Source organism: Cololabis saira, chromosome 19 (genome assembly GCF_033807715.1).
Source record: "Cololabis saira isolate AMF1-May2022 chromosome 19, fColSai1.1, whole genome shotgun sequence".
Taxonomy (NCBI): Eukaryota; Metazoa; Chordata; class Actinopteri; order Beloniformes; family Belonidae; genus Cololabis; species Cololabis saira.
Window position 1 is genome coordinate 5,337,713 of NC_084605.1, and position 22,462 is coordinate 5,360,174.

The 22,462-nt window shown below is 41.6% G+C and overlaps 1 protein-coding gene across 1 annotated transcript; it reads left to right on the forward strand.

Annotated features, from left to right (window-relative positions):
- Positions 1 to 216: 216 nt before the first annotated feature.
- LOC133419890 (NACHT, LRR and PYD domains-containing protein 3-like) lies at positions 217 to 17,592 on the forward strand. The gene is made up of 9 exons (XM_061709378.1): positions 217 to 329; positions 987 to 2,739; positions 3,050 to 3,223; positions 4,865 to 5,038; positions 10,234 to 10,407; positions 11,022 to 11,195; positions 16,187 to 16,360; positions 16,767 to 16,813; positions 16,944 to 17,592. The coding sequence occupies exons 1-9, from the start codon at positions 293 to 295 to the stop codon at positions 17,477 to 17,479; spliced, it is 3,243 nt and encodes a 1,080-aa protein (XP_061565362.1). The 5' UTR covers positions 217 to 292; the 3' UTR covers positions 17,480 to 17,592.
- The last annotated feature ends 4,870 nt before the right edge of the window (positions 17,593 to 22,462 follow it).

Consider the following 22,462-nt stretch of genomic DNA (forward strand, 5'->3'; position numbering starts at 1 on the left):
GTTTGTCTCCATGCTGGTCTCTGGAGACCAGTGGACTGTTAGTCTGTCCAACATGGGTCTGATGTTTGTCTCCTTGGTCTCAGTCTGATTGTGTCCTTCATGTGGTCTTCTGTTCCAGCTACTTGAAGACAACGTTGTCCTGTTTGTGAAGAACGAGCTGAAGAAGATCCAGAGGGGTCTGAGTCCAGATTACCCAGAATCCCTAGAGCATCTGTTCGAGGGTGAGGATGAAGAACAGAAATGGAGCAACAGAGAGGCGTTTTTGAAGATCACAGTGAACTTCCTGAGGAGAATGAAGCAGGAGGAGCTGGCTGAGCGTCTGCAGAGCAGTAAGAGGATTTCTGAACATTAAAGCTGCTGGGTAAATTACCCAGAATTCCTCAGGAGATGAACAACATTCACAGATCAGCCACATTAAAACCACTGAAAGATGAAGGGAGGAACTCTTGTTCCAACAATGTTCTGCTGGAATGTTGAGGGGAAGAGAAAAAAAAAGTCCTTCCCGATAAAAATTAATGTTTGGTTATTTCACACAAATTCCGTCACATGCTGTTATATTCGGAGCCTCACACGGGGCACCATTTATGTTGTGCGAGGGTAGCGCTGTTCGGTTATCAAGAATTATTGATTAATTTTTTTAATTTTATTAAACACGTGATACAAAACGATCATCTATGGTTCAAAACAGCGTGGCAGCCCTGTGGTATTTAAAGATGGCGGCACTCTCGCCACGCCACGTGCAATCAGACGGGATGACAAAACACAGCGTTTAAAACATGAATAAAAGGCAGAAGATGGCACCACAAAATAAACGGACAATAATAATGATGCCGGTAGTTGCCGGCGTTACACCGTTATATGCGAACAGTAACTTCATTAAACACAAATTTTGCTCTGAACCGCCTCGGCACCCACGAGATTCTTGAGGAGAATTAAATTGAACTTCATAAGACACTAACTGGTTTCTTTTTTCCACTTTTGTTAAGGTACTTTTTCTGAAGTTTGTAGAAAGCGGCTGAAGTTTAGGCTGAAGAAGAAGTGCCAGTGTGTGTCTGAGGGGATTATTAAAGCAGGAAACCCAACCCTTCTGAAGCAGATCTACACAGAGCTCTACATCACAGAGGGAGGGACTGGAGAGGTCAACAATGAACATGAAGTCAGACAGATTGAAGCAGCATCCAGGAAACCAGACAGAGCAGACACAACCATCAGACACGAAGACATCTTTAAACTCCCACCTGGAAGAGTTGAACCAATCAGAACAGTGATGACGAAGGGAGTGGCCGGCATCGGGAAAACAGTCCTAACACAGAAGTTCACTCTGGACTGGGCTGAAGGAGCCAACCAGGACATCCAGTTACTGCTTCCATTCACCTTCAGAGAGCTGAATGTGCTGAAAGACAGAAAGTTCAGCTTGGTGGAACTTGTTCATCACTTCTTCACTGAAACCAGAGAAATGTGCATCTTTGAAGAATTCCAGGTCGTGTTCATCTTTGACGGTCTGGATGAGAGTCGACTTCCTCTGGACTTCCACAACAATGAGGTCCTGACTGATGTTACGGAGTCCACCTCAGTGGATGTGCTGCTGACAAACCTCATCAGGGGGAACCTGCTTCCGTCTGCTCGTCTCTGGATCACCACACGACCCGCAGCAGCCAATCAGATCCCTCCTGAGTGTGTCTCCATGGTGACCGAGGTCAGAGGGTTCACTGACCCACAGAAGGAGGAATACTTCAGGAAGAGGTTCAGAGAAGAGGACCAGACCAGCAGGATCATCTCCCACATCAAGACATCACGGAGCATCCACATCATGTGCCACATCCCAGTCTTCTGCTGGATCACTGCTACGGTCCTGGAGAAAGTCCTGGAAGCCAGAGAGGGAGGGGAGCTGCCCAAGACCCTGACTGAGATGTACGTCCACTTCCTGGTGGTGCAGGCCAAACTGAAGAAGGTCAAGTATGATGGAGGAGCTGAGACGGATCCACACTGGAGTCCAGAGAGCAGGAAGATGGTGGAGTCTCTGGGAAAACTGGCTTTTGAGCAGCTGCAGAAAGGAAACCTGATCTTCTATGAACCAGACCTGAGAGAGTGTGGCATCAATGTCAGAGAGGCTTCAGTGTACTCAGGAGTTTTCACCCAGATCTTTAGAGAGGAGAGCAGCCTGTACCAGGACCGGGTCTTCTGCTTCGTCCATCTGAGTGTTCAGGAGTTTCTGGCTGCTCTTCATGTCCATCTGACCTTCATCAAGTCTGGAGTCAACCTGCTGGAGGAACAAAGAAAGACAGAGACTCAGCTCTATCAGAGTGCTGTGGACAAGGCCTTACAGAGTCCAAACGGACACCTGGACTTGTTCCTCCGCTTCCTCCTGGGTCTTTCACTGGAGACCAATCAGAACCTCCTACGAGGTCTGCTGGAAACAAAACAAAGGGCACAGAAAAATCAGCCAACAGTTAAATACATCAAGAAGAAGATCAGTAAGGATCTGTCTGCAGAGAAAAGCATCAACCTTTTCCACTGTCTGAATGAACTGAACGCTGGTTCTCTGGTGGAGGAGGTCCAACGGTCCCTGAGGTCAGGACATCTCTCCACAGATAAACTGTCTCCTGGTCAGTTGTCGGCTCTGGGCTTCATCTTACTGTCATCAGAAGATCTGGAGGTGTTTGACCTGAAGAAATACTCAGCTTCAGAGAAGGTTCTACGGAGGCTGCTGCCGGTGGTCAAAGCCTCCAAGAAAGTTGTGTAAGGACGAACACGGACACATCTGTTTAAGTTACAATCACATATTGTGTTCTTGGAGGAAACAAAATAAATGCACTGTTCAACTAAGTTCAGGTTAATGTGGGACCAGTTCTCCTCAATGATTCATCTCAGGAAACTTTACATGCAGAGAAGAGAAATGCAGCTTTGATCAAGACTGTAGGGCAGCAACACTTATTGATTAATAGTTGAATTGATCAGTATTCATTTAAATTCTATGATTCATTCATTTGTTTAATTAAATAATCAATGTTTAAATTACATAATTTTATCTCTCTAATCTCCTCTGCAGGTTGATTGGTTGTAACCTCTCAGAGGACATCTGTGCAGATCTGTCCTCAGTTCTCAGCTCTCAGTCCTCCAGTCTGACAGAACTGGACCTGAGTAACAACGACCTGCAGGATTCAGGACTGAAGAAGCTGTGTCCTGGACTGGAGAGTCCACACTGTCACCTGGAGTCTCTCAGGTCAGAATCCACCAAGTGTTCAACTGTTGACCCTTAGAACTGTTTGTCTGGTTGTTTTGTTAGATCCCCATTGGGTGCTGACCATTCACAGCAGTTTCTCTGGGGTCTCATCAGAATTATTGGCTGAATTACATCATTATCATTAATCAAAATACATAAACATACAAGCTCACAACTCAGAGACAACATACATGAGGACACCAGGGGCCTGTACTACGAAGCGGGATTTGGGGTTAGCGAGGTAACTTCAGGTTTAACCCTGGGTTTTCAGGACTACGACGGTGGTTCACTTCTTACCGGGGTACATCGCCATGGTAACTTATGCTGAACAGCTAACCTGCTCCGGAGCAGGTTATGTTCGAGATACAGATCGCCGGGTATAAAAGCACCGCCCACTGACCAATCAGCTCTCTTGGAAAATGGCATGCCCTTTCGAAGAGAATCCAGTGGAGCTCGGTGCGCGGATCGTGAGAGGATCCCTCCGATCTTCTTCTTGTCATTTTTTTTTCTGTTTGCTGCAAGTAATGTCAATGCTATTTCATTGTGCTTTTGTATACTGATATCATCCTAAAACAGAGAGTGATAGAAACACTAAAGCCTTGTACTTGTTGTACTTCTAAGATATGAAAGTGAGCCTACTTACCGCTTTGAATTATGTTTTTATATTTATTTTTTATTTGCTCCCATGTGCGTTTCACTCCGCTGGGGTTGCAGCTGAAGGAATGAGGCTACAATTGTCATACACGCCATACGAATACATCTAAGCAACACATGCATTTAACAGAATAGACAACTGTAATTATAGTCAGATCTACTTATGCCCTAATAATGGGGCAGTGATGTTTATATCCCTATGAACTTACGCATTTATACAGTCAGCGATCTTTTGCCAGCTGTCTTTCCTGCATTTTGCAGCTGCAACTGTGTTGCTTTTTGCCTGTATTATATGCCTATACTCATCATATTTCCGTAAAATTATTGTTTGCTCTTCGCTACTGAAATAAGCGGCTCTGACAGCGGACTTCTCCATGCTTGCGATTGGTCATGCGCTGAAAACACCGCCCCTTTTATGTGCACGCGCTCATATCCAGATTGGAGAAACCTGGGTTGATATACCGAGTTGATAACCACCGTCGTGTGACCGCTTAGCGTGATTGCAATTGTCCGGGTTAGTGAATCTGGATAAGGAAAAGATATCCTGGGTATGTTGAACTTGCTTCGTAGTACAGGCCCCTGCTCAAAGTACAAACATAACATTATAATCAGCACAACGGCATTATGACTCTACATTCCCTCTTTTTAAAAATCAGGAATAACATTTTCTCATCACACTCTCAAACAAGATATTAAGAAAAAACGAATCAATACCTCACTTCTCAATGGTGCATTTTATTCTCAAAGAGTAAACAGAAATTACTTGAGCTTCTTCTTGAAGTTTGTTATATTATTATCTCCAATCCAAACATCTGGTAATTCATTCCTCGCCACCATCGCTCTGGGATTCATTGTGTTCTGTTTTAAGTTACTTCTACATCGAGGCAACAGAAAACCACCTGCCGAGTTTGAGTTGTCTTGTTCACGAAATGTTAAATAAATAAACTTTCCTAAATATTCTCATGATCTCTTTAATCTCCTCTGCAGGTTGAGTAGTTGTAACCTCTCAGAGGACATCTGTGCAGATCTGTCCTCAGTTCTCAGCTCTCAGTCCTCCAGTCTGACAGAACTGGACCTGAGTAACAACGACCTGCAAGATTCAGGACTGAAGAAGCTGTGTCCTGGACTGGAGAGTCCACACTGTCACCTGGAGTCTATCAGGTCAGAATCCACCAAGTGTTCAACTGTTGACCATTAGAACTGTCTGGTTGTTTTGTTAGATCCCTGTTAGCTGCTGACCTTTCACAGCAGTTTCTCTGGGGTCTCATCAGAATCATCACCTGAACTACAACATTATTATTAATTAAAATACATAAACATAATGCTCACAACTCAGAGACAACAGACACTAGGACACCTGCTCAAAGTACAAAAATAACTATTACAATCAGCACAATGCCGTTATGACTCTATATTCTGTCACAGCCTGGCTCTTACAGGGAGGGGGACACACCATGATAAGGAATAACAAAAATGCTTTTATGAACAGAAATGACTGAACTCAAATATGTTAAACAAAAGATTACAAAACATAGAATGTGGATGTCAGTAAAGTAAGCATCAGGTGCATGTTGTGTGAGTGTAGATGTGTGTTGTAGAATGCATAAACTAAACAAAAGGATAACAGAGGAAACTAAGGATGCCACATCACCGACCAGGTGCCTGCAGGTGAAGAGAGAGAGAAAGAGAGGGGCAGAATGATTTAAAAGCCGAATTCCAATCTCTACCCTCACAGACTCACAGACTTACGTGCGCGCTCCCACGACTTGCGTAGGGGTTCAGGGCTGTTCCATTCCTAAAGTCGTTAAGTGCGCGGGGGCTCCCGACAGACATTTTGAGCCCTTACTGCTCACTTACCGTAAGTCAGCATCTCCGCAGACTTTTGGAAAGGGAATTACCCACAGTTCATTGCGTTGTGACATAAAAGGAGGTTACCAGGGAGAATGTAAACAAAACAGGGGGCGGAGGAAAAGAATTCATGTGCGACTGCGAGACGAAAGAAGTTCACCTGTAAATATAAATACATAGCCCACTGGTGATTTAAATTCAGAAACTGTTGTCCCATGATGATTTTTCAACGGCCTTATTATTTTCTTTACAAACAGGGAGCGACCAACAAACGACAATAAAATGAAGAAAACCATTAAAAGGACAAATGAAGTTTTTCTTTTGTTTTCATTTTATATTAGAAAAATCCTCAGTTGTTCTGGGGCCTGTACTACGAAGCGGGATTTGGGGTTAGCGAGGTAACTTCAGGTTTAACCCTGGGTTTTCAGGACTACGACGGTGGTTCACTTCTCACCGGGGCACATCGCCATGGTAACTTATGCTGAACAGCTAACCTGCTCCGGAGCAGGTTATGTTCGAGATACAGATCGCCGGGTATAAAAGCACCGCCCACTGACCAATCAGCTCTCTTGGAAAATGAATCCAGTGGAGCTCGGTGCGCGGATCGTGAGAGGATCCCTCCGAAGAGAACGCGTATTCAGGGACCACCAAAACCCCTTTGCTTTCCCTGATGAGTACCTGTATGAACGATCCAAAAAAAAAGGAAAAAAAGAAAAAAGAGGTGCAGGAGAAAATAAAAAATAAATCAATCAATGAATTAATAAAACAAATCATCACCCAAAATCCGATGTACAGTCAATCCAAAACTAATACCAATTAAATAAATAAATCAAGAAGAAATCAAAAAGAAGATGCATTTGTAAGGGGATAGCAAAAAAGGGATTTTCAATTTCGTCCCTCGAACATTCTGAGAAGTCACTTTAAAATACTAAATACCCCCCTCCTGAAAAAATAAAAAATTAAATAAAATAAATAAATAAACCCAATTCTTTGGTACAGCATCAGCACAAGTTATCGGTCAACAACAATACTTATAGAACCAATATATACAGGACTGTCTCAGAAAATTAGAATATTGTGATTTTCTGTAATGCAAACACAAAAACAAAAAAAATGTCATACATTCTGGATTCATTACAAATCAACTGAAATATTGCAAGCCTTTTATTATTTTAATATTGCTGATCATGGTTTACAGTTTAAGATTAAGATTTCCAGAATATTCAAATATATGTTTATATCCCTATGAATTTACGCATTTATACAGTCAGCGATCTTTTGCCAGCTGTCTTTCCTGCATTTTGCAGCTGCAACTGTGTTGCTTTTTGCCTGTATAATATTCCTATACTCATCGTATTTCTGTAGAATTATAGTTTGCTCTTCACTGCTGAAGTAAGCGGCTCTGACAGCGGACTTCTCCATGCTTGCGATTGGTCATGCGCTGAAAACACCGCCCCTTTTATGTGCACGCGCTCATATCCAGATTGGAGAAAGCTGGGTCGATCTACCGAGTTGATAACCGCCGTCCTGTGACCGCTTAGCGTGATTGCAATTGTCCGGGTTAGTGAATCTGGATAAGGAAAAGATATCCTGGATATGTTGAACTTGCTTCGTAGTACAGGCCCCTGGTGTTGAATAAACAAGACTTGCTTTTCTTTAATCTGAGTACAGTGTTTGAATTAAGATTCCCTATGTTAACAGAAATGCATACATGTAAATACTAGCAAGATAGTTTTAGATCCAACACAAACAAGTCAGGCAGTAATTTGGTCATTCATTTATTTATGACCTCAACATTTTAACAATTTCAGCAAGTTGAACAAAAACATTGCAGTAACTAATAATAATATAACTGAAATATTTAGCTCAGGTTACCATCAATTTATACGGTCTCTTACAAAAATGAAATGATGTCATACTCAAAATGGAAAGTAATATTAGTTGGTCATAACCCAGCTGGAATATTTAACTCAGGATACCATCAGTTTACACGCTCTTACAAAAATGAAATTACTCGGCGATGGAGTCTGGCATACTGGATGTGCTGGTATGGGTAGATTGAAAGAAATACACTACATTAACAAGGAAATACATATTGTACTGTGCGCATATTTATAAAGATTAAAGAAAAGCAAGTCTTGTTTATTCAACACCAGGGGTCCGTTTCACATAGTGTGGTGGCAAAAATTGTTGTTAAAAAATGAATGTCAGGACACCTCAGCTGTCTTTCTGAAGCTTTAATGAAAAGAGGAAAAACATTCAATTGAATGGAGCCACACAGTCCAACCGGTCACACGAACCGTCAGTCCTGAGTGAGCTGAACGTGTTTAGAGAAAAGTTATCTTATACTTGAGAAGCTGGGAAACTAGACGAAATATCACCCTGGTAACCGTGCCAGGCTCTGTGTCAAAGCGCGTGACCTCGGCATAGGAATGTTCACTTGAAAACAGGCAACAGACAGTGTTATACCAACATTTTCCATTACAATAGCAGGTTTAGTGAAAACTCTGAGTCTGTTAACCCTGAAATTAGGGAAACTCTGAGTTTTCCGTTTCACAAAGGGAGGTAAATCAAACCAGAGAGATAGGGGTAACTCTAGCCTGTTTCACAAAGAAAGGTAACTTAAGTTCTCGGTCAGTTACCGTAGTAACAGACGCTCTGAACCTAACCTGGTCGCTAGCAGGTTTTCTTCAATAAAGCCTGAGTTTCTCTCTGTCTCCTCCCTCAGTGGCGTCAATTCAGCCAATGGGTCTTTATGCAATACGCATCCGTTTTCTGCACCACGGACAGCAAGCGGCAGAGTTAGAGAGCAGAAAAAGCGTATCTGACAAACGCAATTTAACTCATTTGGTTCACTTTATTCACTGTCAGTGCAACAATATCACAGGGACATCCGAGTTTAACTTCAAACAGTTAAAGTCCAAATGCAAAAAGGAGAGGGAGGGCGCAGAGGAGAGAAAGAGAGAGAGTAAGAAAAAGTCAAATATTTCCCTTAAACAGATTCATAAGAGGGTAGGGTGATTTGATATCTTACCTTAAAATGAACTTCCATAATTAATCCATCAGCCTCGTTAATATCTTCTGCTGCTGGGGCAACATTGGACCATCTCTTGCCTTCTTTCTTTTTTTTTTAAATTGCGTGATTGTCTGCTTCCTTTTCATTTTTGTAAGTTAGTAACACTGCAGAGCGCGCTAAAAACAAGATTGATAGTGACAGACCACTGTCGTCAGGGACGCTGGGACATCACATTTCAAGATATGAGGGGGGTACAAGTGTTGGGAAATATAATACCTAGTGAAATCTATCATGTTGTTCTGATATGCATTTGTAGTTATTTTATATGTATTAAGTAATAGGATAAATCAATACAAATAGACACAGAGTAATTCCATAAATGTATTAAAAAAAAACATTTACACTTTCCCCCGAAGCGGATGTGTGGCAGCTGCCGTACCCAATTGACGGCCCTGATCTAAATGACAGTGGCATGAAGTACGTGGATCTTCAGATGCAAACTAATGTTTCCTCAAAGGGATTTTGTAAATTGAAATGTTAAATAAAGTTTAAAAAAAAAAAGAAAAAGTATGTGGATCTTTTGTTGTTGCCGGTTGCCATGGTGAATCGTCGAATCGGGGCTCAATTGATGCTGGCTTTTTATACCTGTGGCGCACGCACTTAACTCCAGGTGAAACTACTTAGAGTTGAGTAAATTCAATCAAATCCGCTGTTCTGGAACCGAAAACTCAGTTTCCGATCTCAGAGTAGATCAACTAAGAGTTCAGGATTAGACTCAGAGTTTGTTGAACCTGCTTTGTGAAACGGACCCCAGGTCAACTGAGGATGTGTCTAATATAAAATGAAAACAAAAGAAATTGAACCTCAGATTATGAATAAAAAAATGATGAAGAAAACTACACTTTGTCCACCATCTTCCCAAAAATGTCAATTGACTTAGATAACTGGTCATCCCTCTTCCTTTCCCTCTCCTCCTCCTTTTCATCCAGCTCCCTCAGCCTCTTTTCTTGTCTTTAGTCTTGAAGAAAGTCCAAAACTTAATTTGTCATTTTTTTTGGTTTTCTTCCCTCCGTATGTTGGTCGCTCCCTGTTTGTAAAGGAGCCCTCGCGCACTTAACGACTTTAGGAATGAGACAGCCCTGAACCCTTATACAAGTTGCGGGAGCGCGCACGTAAGTGTGTGAGTCTGTGAGGGTGGAGATTGGAATTCAGGGAATAGCTCACTTCTCAACGGTACATTTTATTCTCCCTGAGTAAACAGAAATTACTTGAGCTTCTTATTAAAGCTTAACATATTATTATCTCCAATCCAAATGTCTGGTAATTCATTCCTCGCCACCATCGATCTGGGATTCATTGTGTTCTGTTTTAAGTTACTTTTACATGGAGGCAACAGAAAACCACCTGCCGAGATTGAGTTTTCTTGTTCATGAAATGTTAAACAAATAAACTTTCCTGAATAACCTCATGATCTCTTTAATCTCCTCTGCAGGTTGAGTGGTTGTAACCTTTCAGAGGACATCTGTGCAGATCTGTCCTCAGTTCTCAGCTCTCAGTCCTCCAGTCTGACAGAACTGGACCTGAGTAACAACCACCTGCAGGATTCAGGACTGAAGAAGCTGTGTCCTGGACTGGAGAGTCCACACTGTCACCTGGAGTCTCTCAGGTCAGAATCCACCAAGTGTTCAACTGTTGACCCATATAACTGTTTGTTTGATTGTTTTATTAGAACTCTGTTAGCTGCTGACGTTTCACAGCAGCTTATCTGGGTTTTCATCAGAATCATCAGCTGAATTACAACATTATCATTAATTAAAATACATAAACATAATGCTCAAAACTCAGAGACAACAGACACTAGGACACCTGCTCAAAGTACAAAAATAACAAAATTATAAGCAGCACAATGACATCATGACTCGAAATTCCCCTCTTTTTAAACTCAGGAATTACATTTTCTCATCACACTCTCAAACAAGATTTTAAGAAAAAAAGGAATCAATAGCTCACTTCTCAACGGTGCATTTTATTCTCCCTGAGTAAACAGAAATTACTTGAGCTTCTTCTCAAAGCTTAACATATTATTATCTCCAATCCAAACATCTGGTAATTCATTCCTCGCCACCATCGCTCTGGGATTCATTGTCTTCTGTTTTAAGTTACTTCTACATGGAGGCAACCGAAAACCACCTGCCGAGTTTGAGTTTTCTTGTTCATGAAATGTTAAACAAATAAACTTTCCTAAGTATTCTCATTATCTCTCTTTAATCTCCTCTGCAGGTTGAGTGGTTGTAACCTCTCAGAGGACATCTGTGCAGATCTGTCCTCAGTTCTCAGCTCTCAGTCCTCCAGTCTGACAGAACTGGACCTGAGTAACAACCACCTGCAGGATTCAGGACTGAAGAAGCTGTGTCCTGGACTGGAGAGTCCACACTGTCACCTGGAGTCTCTCAGGTCAGAATCCACCAAGTGTTCAACTGTGGACCGTTAGAACTGTCTGGTTGTTTTGTTAGATCCCCATTGGGTGCTGACCTTTCACAGCAGTTTCTCTGGGGTCTCATCAGAATCATCACCTGAATTACAACATTATCATGAATAGGGTTAGGGTTAGGGGACACACCAAGTACAAAAATAACAAAATTATAAGCTGCACAATGACATTATGCCTCTAAATTCCCTCTTTTTAAACTCAGGAATTACATTTTCTCATCACACTCTCAAACAAGATATTAAGAAAAAACTAATCAATTGCTCACTTCTCAACGGTGCATTTCATTCTCCCTGAGTAAACAGAAATTACTTGAGCTTCTTCTTAAAGCTTAAGGCAAGGCAAGGCAAGGCACATTTATTTATATAGCACAATTCAACACAAGGTAATTCAAAGTGCTTTACATTGACATTAAAAGCGGCAAGACATAATTAGACAGTAAATAACAAATAAGATTGAAAAAATTAAGAATAAGATGATAAGAAAAAACGTAAAATAATAAAAAGCACAAGCTGTTACAAATAAGGGCAGTAGAATACAGCAGGTAAATTCAATTTAGGAGTACGCTTGAGTAAACAGTAATGTTTTTAACCCTGATTTAAAGGAGCTGACAGTTGGAGCAGACCTCAGGTCTACAGGAAGTTTGTTCCACCGGTGAGGAGCAGAATAACTGAACGCTGCCTCACCTTGCTTGGTTCTGGTTCTTGGGACACACAACAAACCAGATCCAGATGAACCTCAGGGGTCTGGGAGCTTCATAGGGAACTAACAGATCCAGATGAACCTCAGGGGTCTGGGAGCTTCATAGGGAACTAACAGATCAACCATGTATTTTGGTCCAAGACCATTCAGGTCTTTGTAGACCAGCAGTAAGATTTTAAACACTATCCTTTGACTAACTGGAAGCCAGTGTAGTGATTTCATGACCGGTGTAATGTGGTCCAGTTTCCTGGTGTTTGTAAGGTCTCTGGCGGCAGCGTTCTGGATCAGCTGCAGCTGCCTGATTTATTTCTTGTTAAGTCCTGTAAAGATGCCATTGCAATAATCCAACTTACTGAAAATGAATGCATGAATAAGTTTTTCCATGTCTTGTTTAGACAGAATCCCCTTAATTCTAGCAATGTTTTTTAGATGGTAATAGGCAGATTTAGTGATAAACTTTATTTTGGCTGTTGAAGTTCAGGTCTGAGTCAATAATTACACCAAGATTTCTGGCTTGATTTGTAACTGTCAATGACATGGAACCAAGGTGAGCGCTGATCTTTTCCCTTTCATTTTTAGGGCCAAAAATGATCACCTTTGTCTTTTCTGCATTTAGCTGGAGAAAATTCTGGCACATCCACTCATTGATTTGGTGAATACAGTTACTCAATGAGATCAGGGGACTGTAGTCATGTGGTGACACTGAAATATAGAGCAAGTATGGTAGCAAATGTTGTGATGTTCCATAACCTGAGCTAGGGGTAACATATAGATGTTGAATAGAAGCGTTCCGAGAATAGACCCTTGAGGAACCCCACATGTGATCTTGGTTCTCTTAGACTCATGGTTTCCAATTGACACAAAAAAGGCCCTATCATGCAAGTAAGATTTGAACCATTGAAGCACAGTGCAGGTAAGTCCCACCCAATTTTCCAGTATGCTGAGAAGAAAACATTTTATTATCTCCAATCCAAACGTCTGGTAATTCATTCCTCACCACCATCGCTCTGGGATTCATTGTCTTCTGTTTTAAGTTACTTCTACATGGAGGCAACAGAAAACCATGTGCCGAGTTTGAGTTTCCTTGTTCATGAAATGTTAAACAAATAAACACTCCTAAATAACATCATGATCTCTTTTCTATCTCCTCTGCAGGTTGAGTGGTTGTAACCTTTCAGAGGACATCTGCGCAGATCTGTCCTCAGTTCTCAGCTCTCAGTCCTCCAGTCTGACAGAACTGGACCTGATTAACAATGACCTGCAGGATTCAGGACTGAAGAAGCTGTGTCCTGGACTGGAGAGTCCACACTGTCACCTGGAATCTCTTAGGTCAGAATCCACCAAGTGTTCAACTCTTGGCCGTTAGAACTGTGGTTGATATTGAAGGATTGTTGATGAGAGTTTTAATAACTGTAATAGGGTCCAAATCGGGTTGAAGCGCTAAATACAGTCAGTCAGAAGTGTGTGAGGATGATGAACGAGGAGTAGGGCTCCACAAAGTCCATATAAATGTCTGTTTGTAGTTTAGTCAGTTTCAGGTTATTTCAGTGATCAGGGGTGTTTTTTTCTTCCTTTAATTGAAAAGTAGTCAGAAAGAGTCAGAAAGTCAAATGTTTATTCAGCTCCAATGAAGCTTTAAACACAGCTGACTTATCTGGTTGTAAAACTCACTGACATGTTCATGTTACATGATGCTCTTCACACGTCTCTCTCCACATCTGGATGCTGTCGGCCTCAGCAGCAGTGGGACTCTTTGTACGTTGATTCAATTCAATTCAATTCAATTTTATTTTTATAGCGTCTAATACAACAGATGTTTCTCTAGACGCTTTCCAGAGACCCAGAACATGACCCCCGAGCAATTATTACATAAACAATGGCAGGTAAAAACTCCCCTAGTGGGAGAAAAGCCTTCAGCCAAACAGTGGCAAGGAAAAACTCCCCTTTAGGAGGGAAGAAACCTTGAGCAGGACCAGGCTCATAAGGGGGGACCCTCTTGCTGAAGGCCAGACTGGGGGGGTCGGGATGTCAGCAGCACACAGCAGACATGTGGAAACAGCAGCGGGATGACCATAGGGGAGGGGCGCAGGCAGGTGGAAGCAGCAACCGGATGACCGGGGGTGGGGGGAGGGGCACCGGGACCGCAGGCCAGCACGCAGCTCCCGAAGCTCCGGCCTGCAAACATGCACAAAAGAGAAAATAGGGGGGCCGGCACAAGAAACTACAGGAGCGATGGACAAAAATGATAGCTATGAGATATTTATAATAAATAAAAATGGAAATGGAGAAGAGAGGAAGGGAAGAGGAGAGGAGAAGAAGGGTGAGAGGCACCGCCCAGCGGAACATGTCGGTCCCCCCTGCAGCATAGACCTATAGCAGCATATCTACCGCAAAGCTATATTTGAGACTAACTATTATAGTCTTGTTCTATAGCTGCAACTATGACTACTGACTCTAACAGACTAGAGTTTACATTACCTAGAGATTTACCAACACCAGCTAGAGGTTTACTAAACACTAACTATAGGCTTTACTAAACAGAAAGGTTTTAAGTTTTGTTTTAAAGGTGGAGGTGGTGTCAGCCTCCTTAACCCAGATTGGAAGTTGGTTCCATAGTAATGGTGCCTGATAGCAGAACGCCCGCCCTCCAAATCTACATTTGGATAATCTAGGAACTACGAGTAAACCTGCACTCTGAGAATGGAGAGCTCTGCCAGGAACACAAGGCACTATCAGGTCTTGCAAATAATGCGGAGCTAAGCCGTTTTGGGCTTTATATGCAAGTAATAAAATTTACAATTGGATTCTGAATTTTACAGGTAGCCAATGGAGCGACGCTAACACTGGAGAGACGTGGTCTCTCTTGCTGATTCCTGTCAGTAATCGTGCTGCTGCATTTTTGATCAGCTGGAGCCTATTCAGCAAAATTACTTGGACATCCTGCTAATAACACATTACAGTAATCTAGTCTAGAAGATACAAATGCATGAACTAGTTTTTCTGCATCCCTCTGCGAGAGGATTTTCCTAATCTTTGCAATATTACACAGATTGAAAAACGCTATTTTACAAACCTGATTAACATATGGTTTACACGACAAATCCTGATCGAAAACAACACCAAGGTTTCTCACAGTTGCACTGGAAGCCATCGCAACACCATTTAATCCCTTCCTAAAATGCTCTGGACCAAGAATGATAACCTCTGTTCTATCTGAATTTAGAAGCAAGAAATTTCCGGTCATCCAGTCCTTGATGTCCCTAAGACATGTCTGAAGTTTAACTAACGGTTCTGTTTCATCCGGCTTCATAGACAAATAGAGCTGCGTATCATCAACATAACAATGAAAGTGTATGCCGTGATTCTGGATTATACTTCCCAATGGCTGCATGTATAAACTGAACAAGATTGGCCCTAGCACTGAACCCTGCGGAACACCATAACAGACCCTTGACTGTACTGAAGAAACCTCATGTACATGAACAAACTGGAACCTGTCAGATAGATATGATTTAAACCAACTTAGAGCTGTCCCTTTAATCCCAACAACGTGCTCTTACCTGTGCAGTAAAATGCCATGATCTACAGTGTTAAAAGCAGCACTGAGGTCCAGTGAAACCAGTATGGACACTAGTCCCATATCTGAGGCCATAAGAAGGTCATTCGTCAATCAAACCAGTGCTGTCTCTGTGCTATGATGCATTCTGAACCGTGACTGAAAGACTTCAAACAGATCATTCCTATACAAATAGTCAAATAACTGGCTTGAAACTGCCTTTTCCAGAATTTTAGATACAAATGGAAGATTGGAAATTGGTCTATAATTAGCTAAGGTGTCTGGGTCAAGAGAAGGTTTTTTAAGTAAAGGTTTAATTACTGCAACTTTGAAAACCTGTGGTACATATCCCAAGTTTAGGGATATGTTGATTTGGTCTAGTATTGTCGCACCAATAAGAGAAAAAAACATTTTTGAATAGTCGAGTTGGGATGGGGTCTAACATACATGTGGTTGACTTAGCTGTATTGATGAGTGAGGTCAGCTCAGGGAGGTCTATTGATGTTTATCCACAAGCTTAGTTCAGGCTGAAACATCTCAGCAACATTTGTTGGATTCAGGGTGAATTCCAGTGTTTCTGCTGATCCTCTGACTTTTCCTTCAGCGCCATTATCAGGTGAACACGAGGACAGAGTCAGCTTTAGTCTATGAGCAGTTCTCTCAGAGTCTCTGCATGTGTGTTGTGTTGTGTGTCTGCAGGCTGTCAGGCTGTCTGATCTCCGAGGAAGGCTGTGCTTCTCTGGTCTCAGCTCTGAGCTCCAACCCCTCCCACCTGAGAGAGCTGGACCTGAGCTACAACCATCCAGGAGAGTCAGCAGGGAAGCTTTTGTCTGCTGGACTGGAGGATCCCCGCTGGAGACTGGACACTCTCAGGTATGAAGACAGAAGGACATCAGTGTGCTGGACTCTTCATGGTGTTGTGGACATCATCTTTGTGGCTCTCTGGCTTTGAACAGAGATCTTTGAGCAGTAAACCTGACCCAGTAAACATTCCAGAACCACAGCAGTGTGGTTTTCAGGCCCATCACATCACAATAACAGCTGCACCTTCACTCATCCATGACATGGTCTCCTCCTGCTGCTTATTCAGCAGAGATGAAATCAGATGAGAAGAATGTGTTCAAACTGTGCTGCAACATGATGACCACAGGACAAGACTTCAGAGATGCTGCATTCAAGTGCATCTGTCAAAGTGTTCCTTCATCAGTGTTTGAGAGCCATGTAATGTCCATGTTTGCTGAAAGAGACTGAGCTGGTCTGACCCCCCTCCTCCTTTCAGGGTGGAGCCTGCTGGACAACGATGGTTGACACCAGGTCTGAGGAAGTGTAAGTGTGTTTTTATTTCATTCACACATTCAACCATCTTCACACTGACAAATCACTCAATCATGAGTCCATCAGTGATCAATGACAGATCAATAATAACTGCAGCTGGGTTGTTGGTTCTCTCCATCAGATTCCTGTCAACTCACCATCGACACAAACACAGTCCACAACAACATCAAACTGTCTGACAACAACAGGAAGATGATGTTTGTGAAGGAGGATCAGTCATATCCTGATCATCCAGACAGGTTTGATGTCTATCCTCAGCTGCTGTGTAGAGAAGTTCTGACGGGACGCTGTTACTGGGAGGTCCAGAGGAGAGGAACAGTTTCTGTATCAGTGAGCTACAGAAAAATCAGCAGGAAAGGAAACTCTTATGACTGTGTGGTTGGATTGAACGATCATTCCTGGAGTCTGGACTGTTCTGATGCTGGTCAGTACGATGTCTATCACAATAAGAGAGACACATCTTCCTCCTCTTCCTCAGTCTCTGACAGAGTAGCCGTGTATGTGGACGTTCCTGCTGGAACTCTGTCCTTCTACAGCGTCTCCTCTGACAGACTGATCCACCTCCACACCTTCAACACCACATTCACTGAACCTCTCTATCCTGGGTTCAGGTTCTGGTTTTGGCCGGGTTCTGGTGCTTCAGTGTCTCTGTGTTGAGTTCAGTCTCAAGAGTCTTCTCCTGTCAGAGAAACTGTCTCTGTTGGACAGATAGTTGAGTCTGTACATGTCTGTCTCTGTTTCCATCAGAACACCTGAATCACACTGTTCTGAATGATTCCTTGGAAACTTCTTCCTCTTCCAGGACTTTAAAGGTGGAAGTTGCCATTTTTCCAGGATACACATGCTTTTCTTCTGTCTGTTTCCAATCAGAGCTTCACAGTGAACAGCAGCATGTTGTTTCTCTGCAGCTCAGTTCAGCTGAGATCATTCACTTCATGTCAGCTTAGTTTGCTGCACATGTGACCAACTGTAATGTCATAGAGGAATCACCGACCTATAATCAGACAAGATGAAGTTACAACCTGCTGACAGATCTGAGCACAAGGTTGCTGTGCAACCAGGGTTTATCCTGGTCTTTATTCACACCACTTCCTGTTCCAGTCATGACATCACTACTCGACTGTCAGTTCTCTGTCATGGTAAAGTGTTTGTTTATATGTGAGTCTCACCAAGATGAATAAGATGATCCATCCATCGTCTAGAACTGCTTCTTCATGTTCAGGGTTCCGGGGGTCGGCCTTGTTGATTTTAAATGTAGTATGATGATTTTTATGTACATTTGTCAGTAGAAGGAGAAATCAACAACAATAATGTGCTTCTACGGTTCCTAGACTGTAGAAGAAGAACTGGGCAACCCCTCCTTGATGTCATCTGTAACGTTGTTTTCAGCTCTCATTTTCTCACCTAATGATTCAGTGAGTCAAGAAAACTGTTTGGAAATAAGATGTTTTTATTGCAACCACAGATTTTATGGTCCATTGTCCACTGAATCAGATTTCCACCAAATCTATATTTCTGTAGATACCAAATATAATCAGCTGTTTTCCTCCATCAAAAGCTGTTTCAGCATCTAGAGTGCAGACTGCAGCTCAGGGAGGGGGTTTTGTGGATTACAGATCAATATTAAAGTGTTTATGATGGCATCACATGAGTGTTGGTTCGTCTTTAAGCCGCTTAGATAAATGTCATTCTGGTTGCTGCCATCTTGTCCGTACAAATCAACCATCAACATCGATGCCAACTACTGTCCATAGATGCAAAAGGGGAACAAGTCCTGGTGTCAGCCTCCGTACAACTGACTGGAACATATTTATGACCAAATAAATGTTGGAATCAGTCAGATCTGGACCTGCAGTTCCTCTGTTGACCACTAGGGTCCAGATCCAGACCTGCAGTTAACAGATTATAATCGTACAATTTTAAGGCTTATGTTACGAAACCCCTGGTCAGGCCATGTACAGGTGTTGAAACCAAGGGTCACATAGCATGACATTTAAGCCAAAACGGAACCCAAGCATTAAAAGATGCAAATAACTGAGACAACACAGGGTTTTTAAAGGGTGTGCTCGTTTTTACTGCTTTTTCAGCAAGATATTTGCAATATTTACAATAGTAACAAAGTAACAAAACAAAAGTATGCCACTGCCAGGGGAGGTGGATGTTGCCAAAATAACAAATTAAGCAGCTAAGGAAAAACACAGTTCTGTCTAACTGACTAATAAGAAAACAAAAGCCTATCTGCCTAACTACACTAACCAGTGGGGCAAAAATACAGTAGTGGCAACCATCCCTTACCTAGTGTGACTAAACATAGTCAATCTCCACCCTCACAGACTCACAGACTTACGTGCGTGCTCCGCACTTGTGTAGGGGTTCAGGGCTGTCCCATTCCTAAAGTCGTTAAGTGCGCGAGGGCTCCCGGCAGAAATTTTGAGCCCTTACTGCTCACTTACCGTAAGTCCGCATCTCCGCAGACTTTTGAAAAGGGAATTACCCACAGTTCATTGCGTTGTGACATAAAAGGAGGTTACCAGGGAGAATGTAAACAAAACGGGGCGGAGGAAAATAATTCATGTGCGACTGCGAGACGAAAGAAGTTCACCTGTAAGTATAAATACATAGCCCACTGGTGATTTAAATTCAGAAACTGTTGTCCCGTGATGATTTTCAACGGCCCTATTATTTCCTTTACAAACAGGGAGCGACCAACAAACGGAGGGAAGAAAACCAAAAAAAGGACAAATGAAGTTTTTGACTTTCTTCAAGACTAAAGACAAGAAAAGAGGCTGAGGGAGCTGGATGAAAAGGAGGAGGAGAGGGAAAAGAAGAGGGATGACCAGTTATCTAAGTCAATTGACATTTTTGGGTTGATGGTGGACAAAATTTAGTTTTCTTCATAATTTTTTTATTCATAATTTGAGGTTCAATTTCTTTTGTTTTCATTTTATATTAGACAAATCCTCAGTTGACCTGGTGTTGAATAAACAAGACTTGCTTTTCTTTAATCTGAGTACAGTGTTTGAATTAAGATTCCCTATGTTAATAGTATGTAGTATGTATACATGTCCAAGATAGCAAGACCGTTTTAGATCCAACACAAACAAGTCAGGCAGTAATTTGGTTATTAATTTATTTATGACCACAAAATTTAAACAATTTCAGCAAGTTGAACAAAAACGTTGCAGTAAATATTAATAATATAACTGTAATATTTAGCTCAGGTTACCATCAATTTATACGCTCTCTTACAAAAATGAAATGACATCATGCTGAAAAATGGAAAGTAATATTAGTTGGTCATAACACAGCTGGAATATTTAACTCAGGATACCATCAGTTTACACGCTCTTACAAAAATGAAATTACTCGGCGATTGAGCCTGGCATACTGGATGCGCTGGTATGGGTAGATTGAAAGAAAGACAATGTTAACAAGGAAATACATAATGTACTGTGCGCATGTTTAAATTGTGTTCTTTGTTGAATTTTATGCTCCTTTATATAGGCTACCACTTTGTTTTCAAACATCCGGATGATCATTCCCAAATTTATAATACCGATACGTAACATTTTGATCTACCCTGTTTCTGGTTTCTGCTAAGTGCTGTCCCATTCCTATTTATACCATTTGGAGCCCTCACACCCTCTCACACTTGATCACGTGACGCTTACGTCACTGAAAGTCTGTGAGGGCTCAGGGCTTGAGGGCTTAGGGTGGAGTTTGGGAATGGGCTGTAGACGCCTCATTGAGCTGGCGGCCGTTGCTGTGATACGTCACTGCGTCAGCCATGTTGGATGTGGTCAATTATATGTTTATATGAAATATGTAAATTTATATGTTTACTTATTTATCTATTTTATTGACATATTGGATGTGGCAAATTTACCAGTAAACGAATTAAATGGACCGAACTTCATAAAGCTACAAAGTGTTTTGAGCTAATGTCCATCATTGGTCCATTCACACACAAACACTAACATTTGGAAATCAAGCAAGCATCAAAGACAACATTTCTATTTATTATTTCATAGAATATGATTGTTTTTGTTTTGCCCCTCCTTTTTTTCTTAGCCATGAGTCTTTCTCCTTCCTTTCTTATCCCATGTAATTCCTGTAAATAATCTAACTAACTCCAATTAGTAAAAAACTTTATTAATTGATTCATTGTACGTTTTTATTTACTCGCTTCTTACAGATAACTCATTTATTTATTATAATATGTCTATATATGTCTATATATATATATATATATATATATATATATATATATATATATATATATATATATATATATATATATATATATATATATATATATATATATATATATATCTTTATACTTTACAAAAACAAAGACAAAGCTAGGCAAGTCAGATATTTGGAGAAACTGCGTTTAGTGTCTGTGGAGCATCTTGGAAGAGAGACGAGGGACTGGGAACAGCAGTCAGTCAGCAACATTCTCTTCCTCCTCAGCAATGTAATGGCCACGTGATTAATTTGTTAAATTAATTCCTTTCATTCGTTAACTTTGTTTAAAATATTTCCAATTCCCCAAGGGGGGCCTGACTGAAAACGTTTGAAAACCACTGTATTACAGTATTTGGTGGAAAACAGCAAGATGTCTGTACATCTTTCCCAGAATGTTTTGTTATTTGCGGTATAGTACTGTTTAAATTTGAAAGAGTATATTACTACAAGAATTTGGCTGTTTTTTGTTTTTTTTTACAACAATTTGTTACAGTGTGGTTTTAAATAATTTTCCAATATAGCAAGACCTGCTCATGAAATCTAGGCAGCAGGGCAAGAGCTTCATTGTCCATAGTACTATAGTTTAATTGGTGCCGGTTAAACTTTTTGGAGAAGTAGCAGATCGGATGATCAATGCCCTGCTCATCTTCCTACAGAAGAATGGCACCTGCACCACACGAACTAGCATCTACCTCTAGCTTGAAAGGGCGAGTGCTGGGCGCAGCTAAAACGGCTGTACTACACAACAAAGCTTTAGCGGATTCAAAGGCGGCTTGGCAAGCAGGGGACCAAACAAACCTTCTTAAAGAACTAACAAGTCCAGTGAGGAGAGCAACCACATCAGAGAAATTTCTACAGAATATCGCACATTCCGAGAAAACGACGTAATGTCTTTTTGGACTCTGGGGCTGGAGTAATAATTGCGTTGCGCAAACCAAATGGCCTAACTGTATACTGTAGGAAAGTATCGGGTGCAACAAAAGCAGATATTTCTGAGGCCCGCGGTGTTAATGGAACTTGCCAGTAACCTTTTAACAGGTCCAGCTTGGTTACAAATTTGGCTGAGTCAACTTGGAGGAAACAAATCGGGTTTTGTGGTAGAGTTGATTTTTTGGTAGTCATAACAGAAACCTGGAGTATTTTCAGATTTTAGGACCAACACACAGGGAGAACTCCACGCAGTGGTACTGGGAATGGCCATGCCATGTTCCATAAGATAGCTCACCTCTTGCTGCATCGCGGCTCTTTTGGTTGCATTAACCCTATATGCAAGCTGCTTAATGGGTTTATAGCCCTCCACATTAATATCATGAAACAAAACAGAAGTTTGACGGGGATTATCAGAAAACAGTAACAAGTTATCCTCTATCAAATGCATGACATGTGCACGAG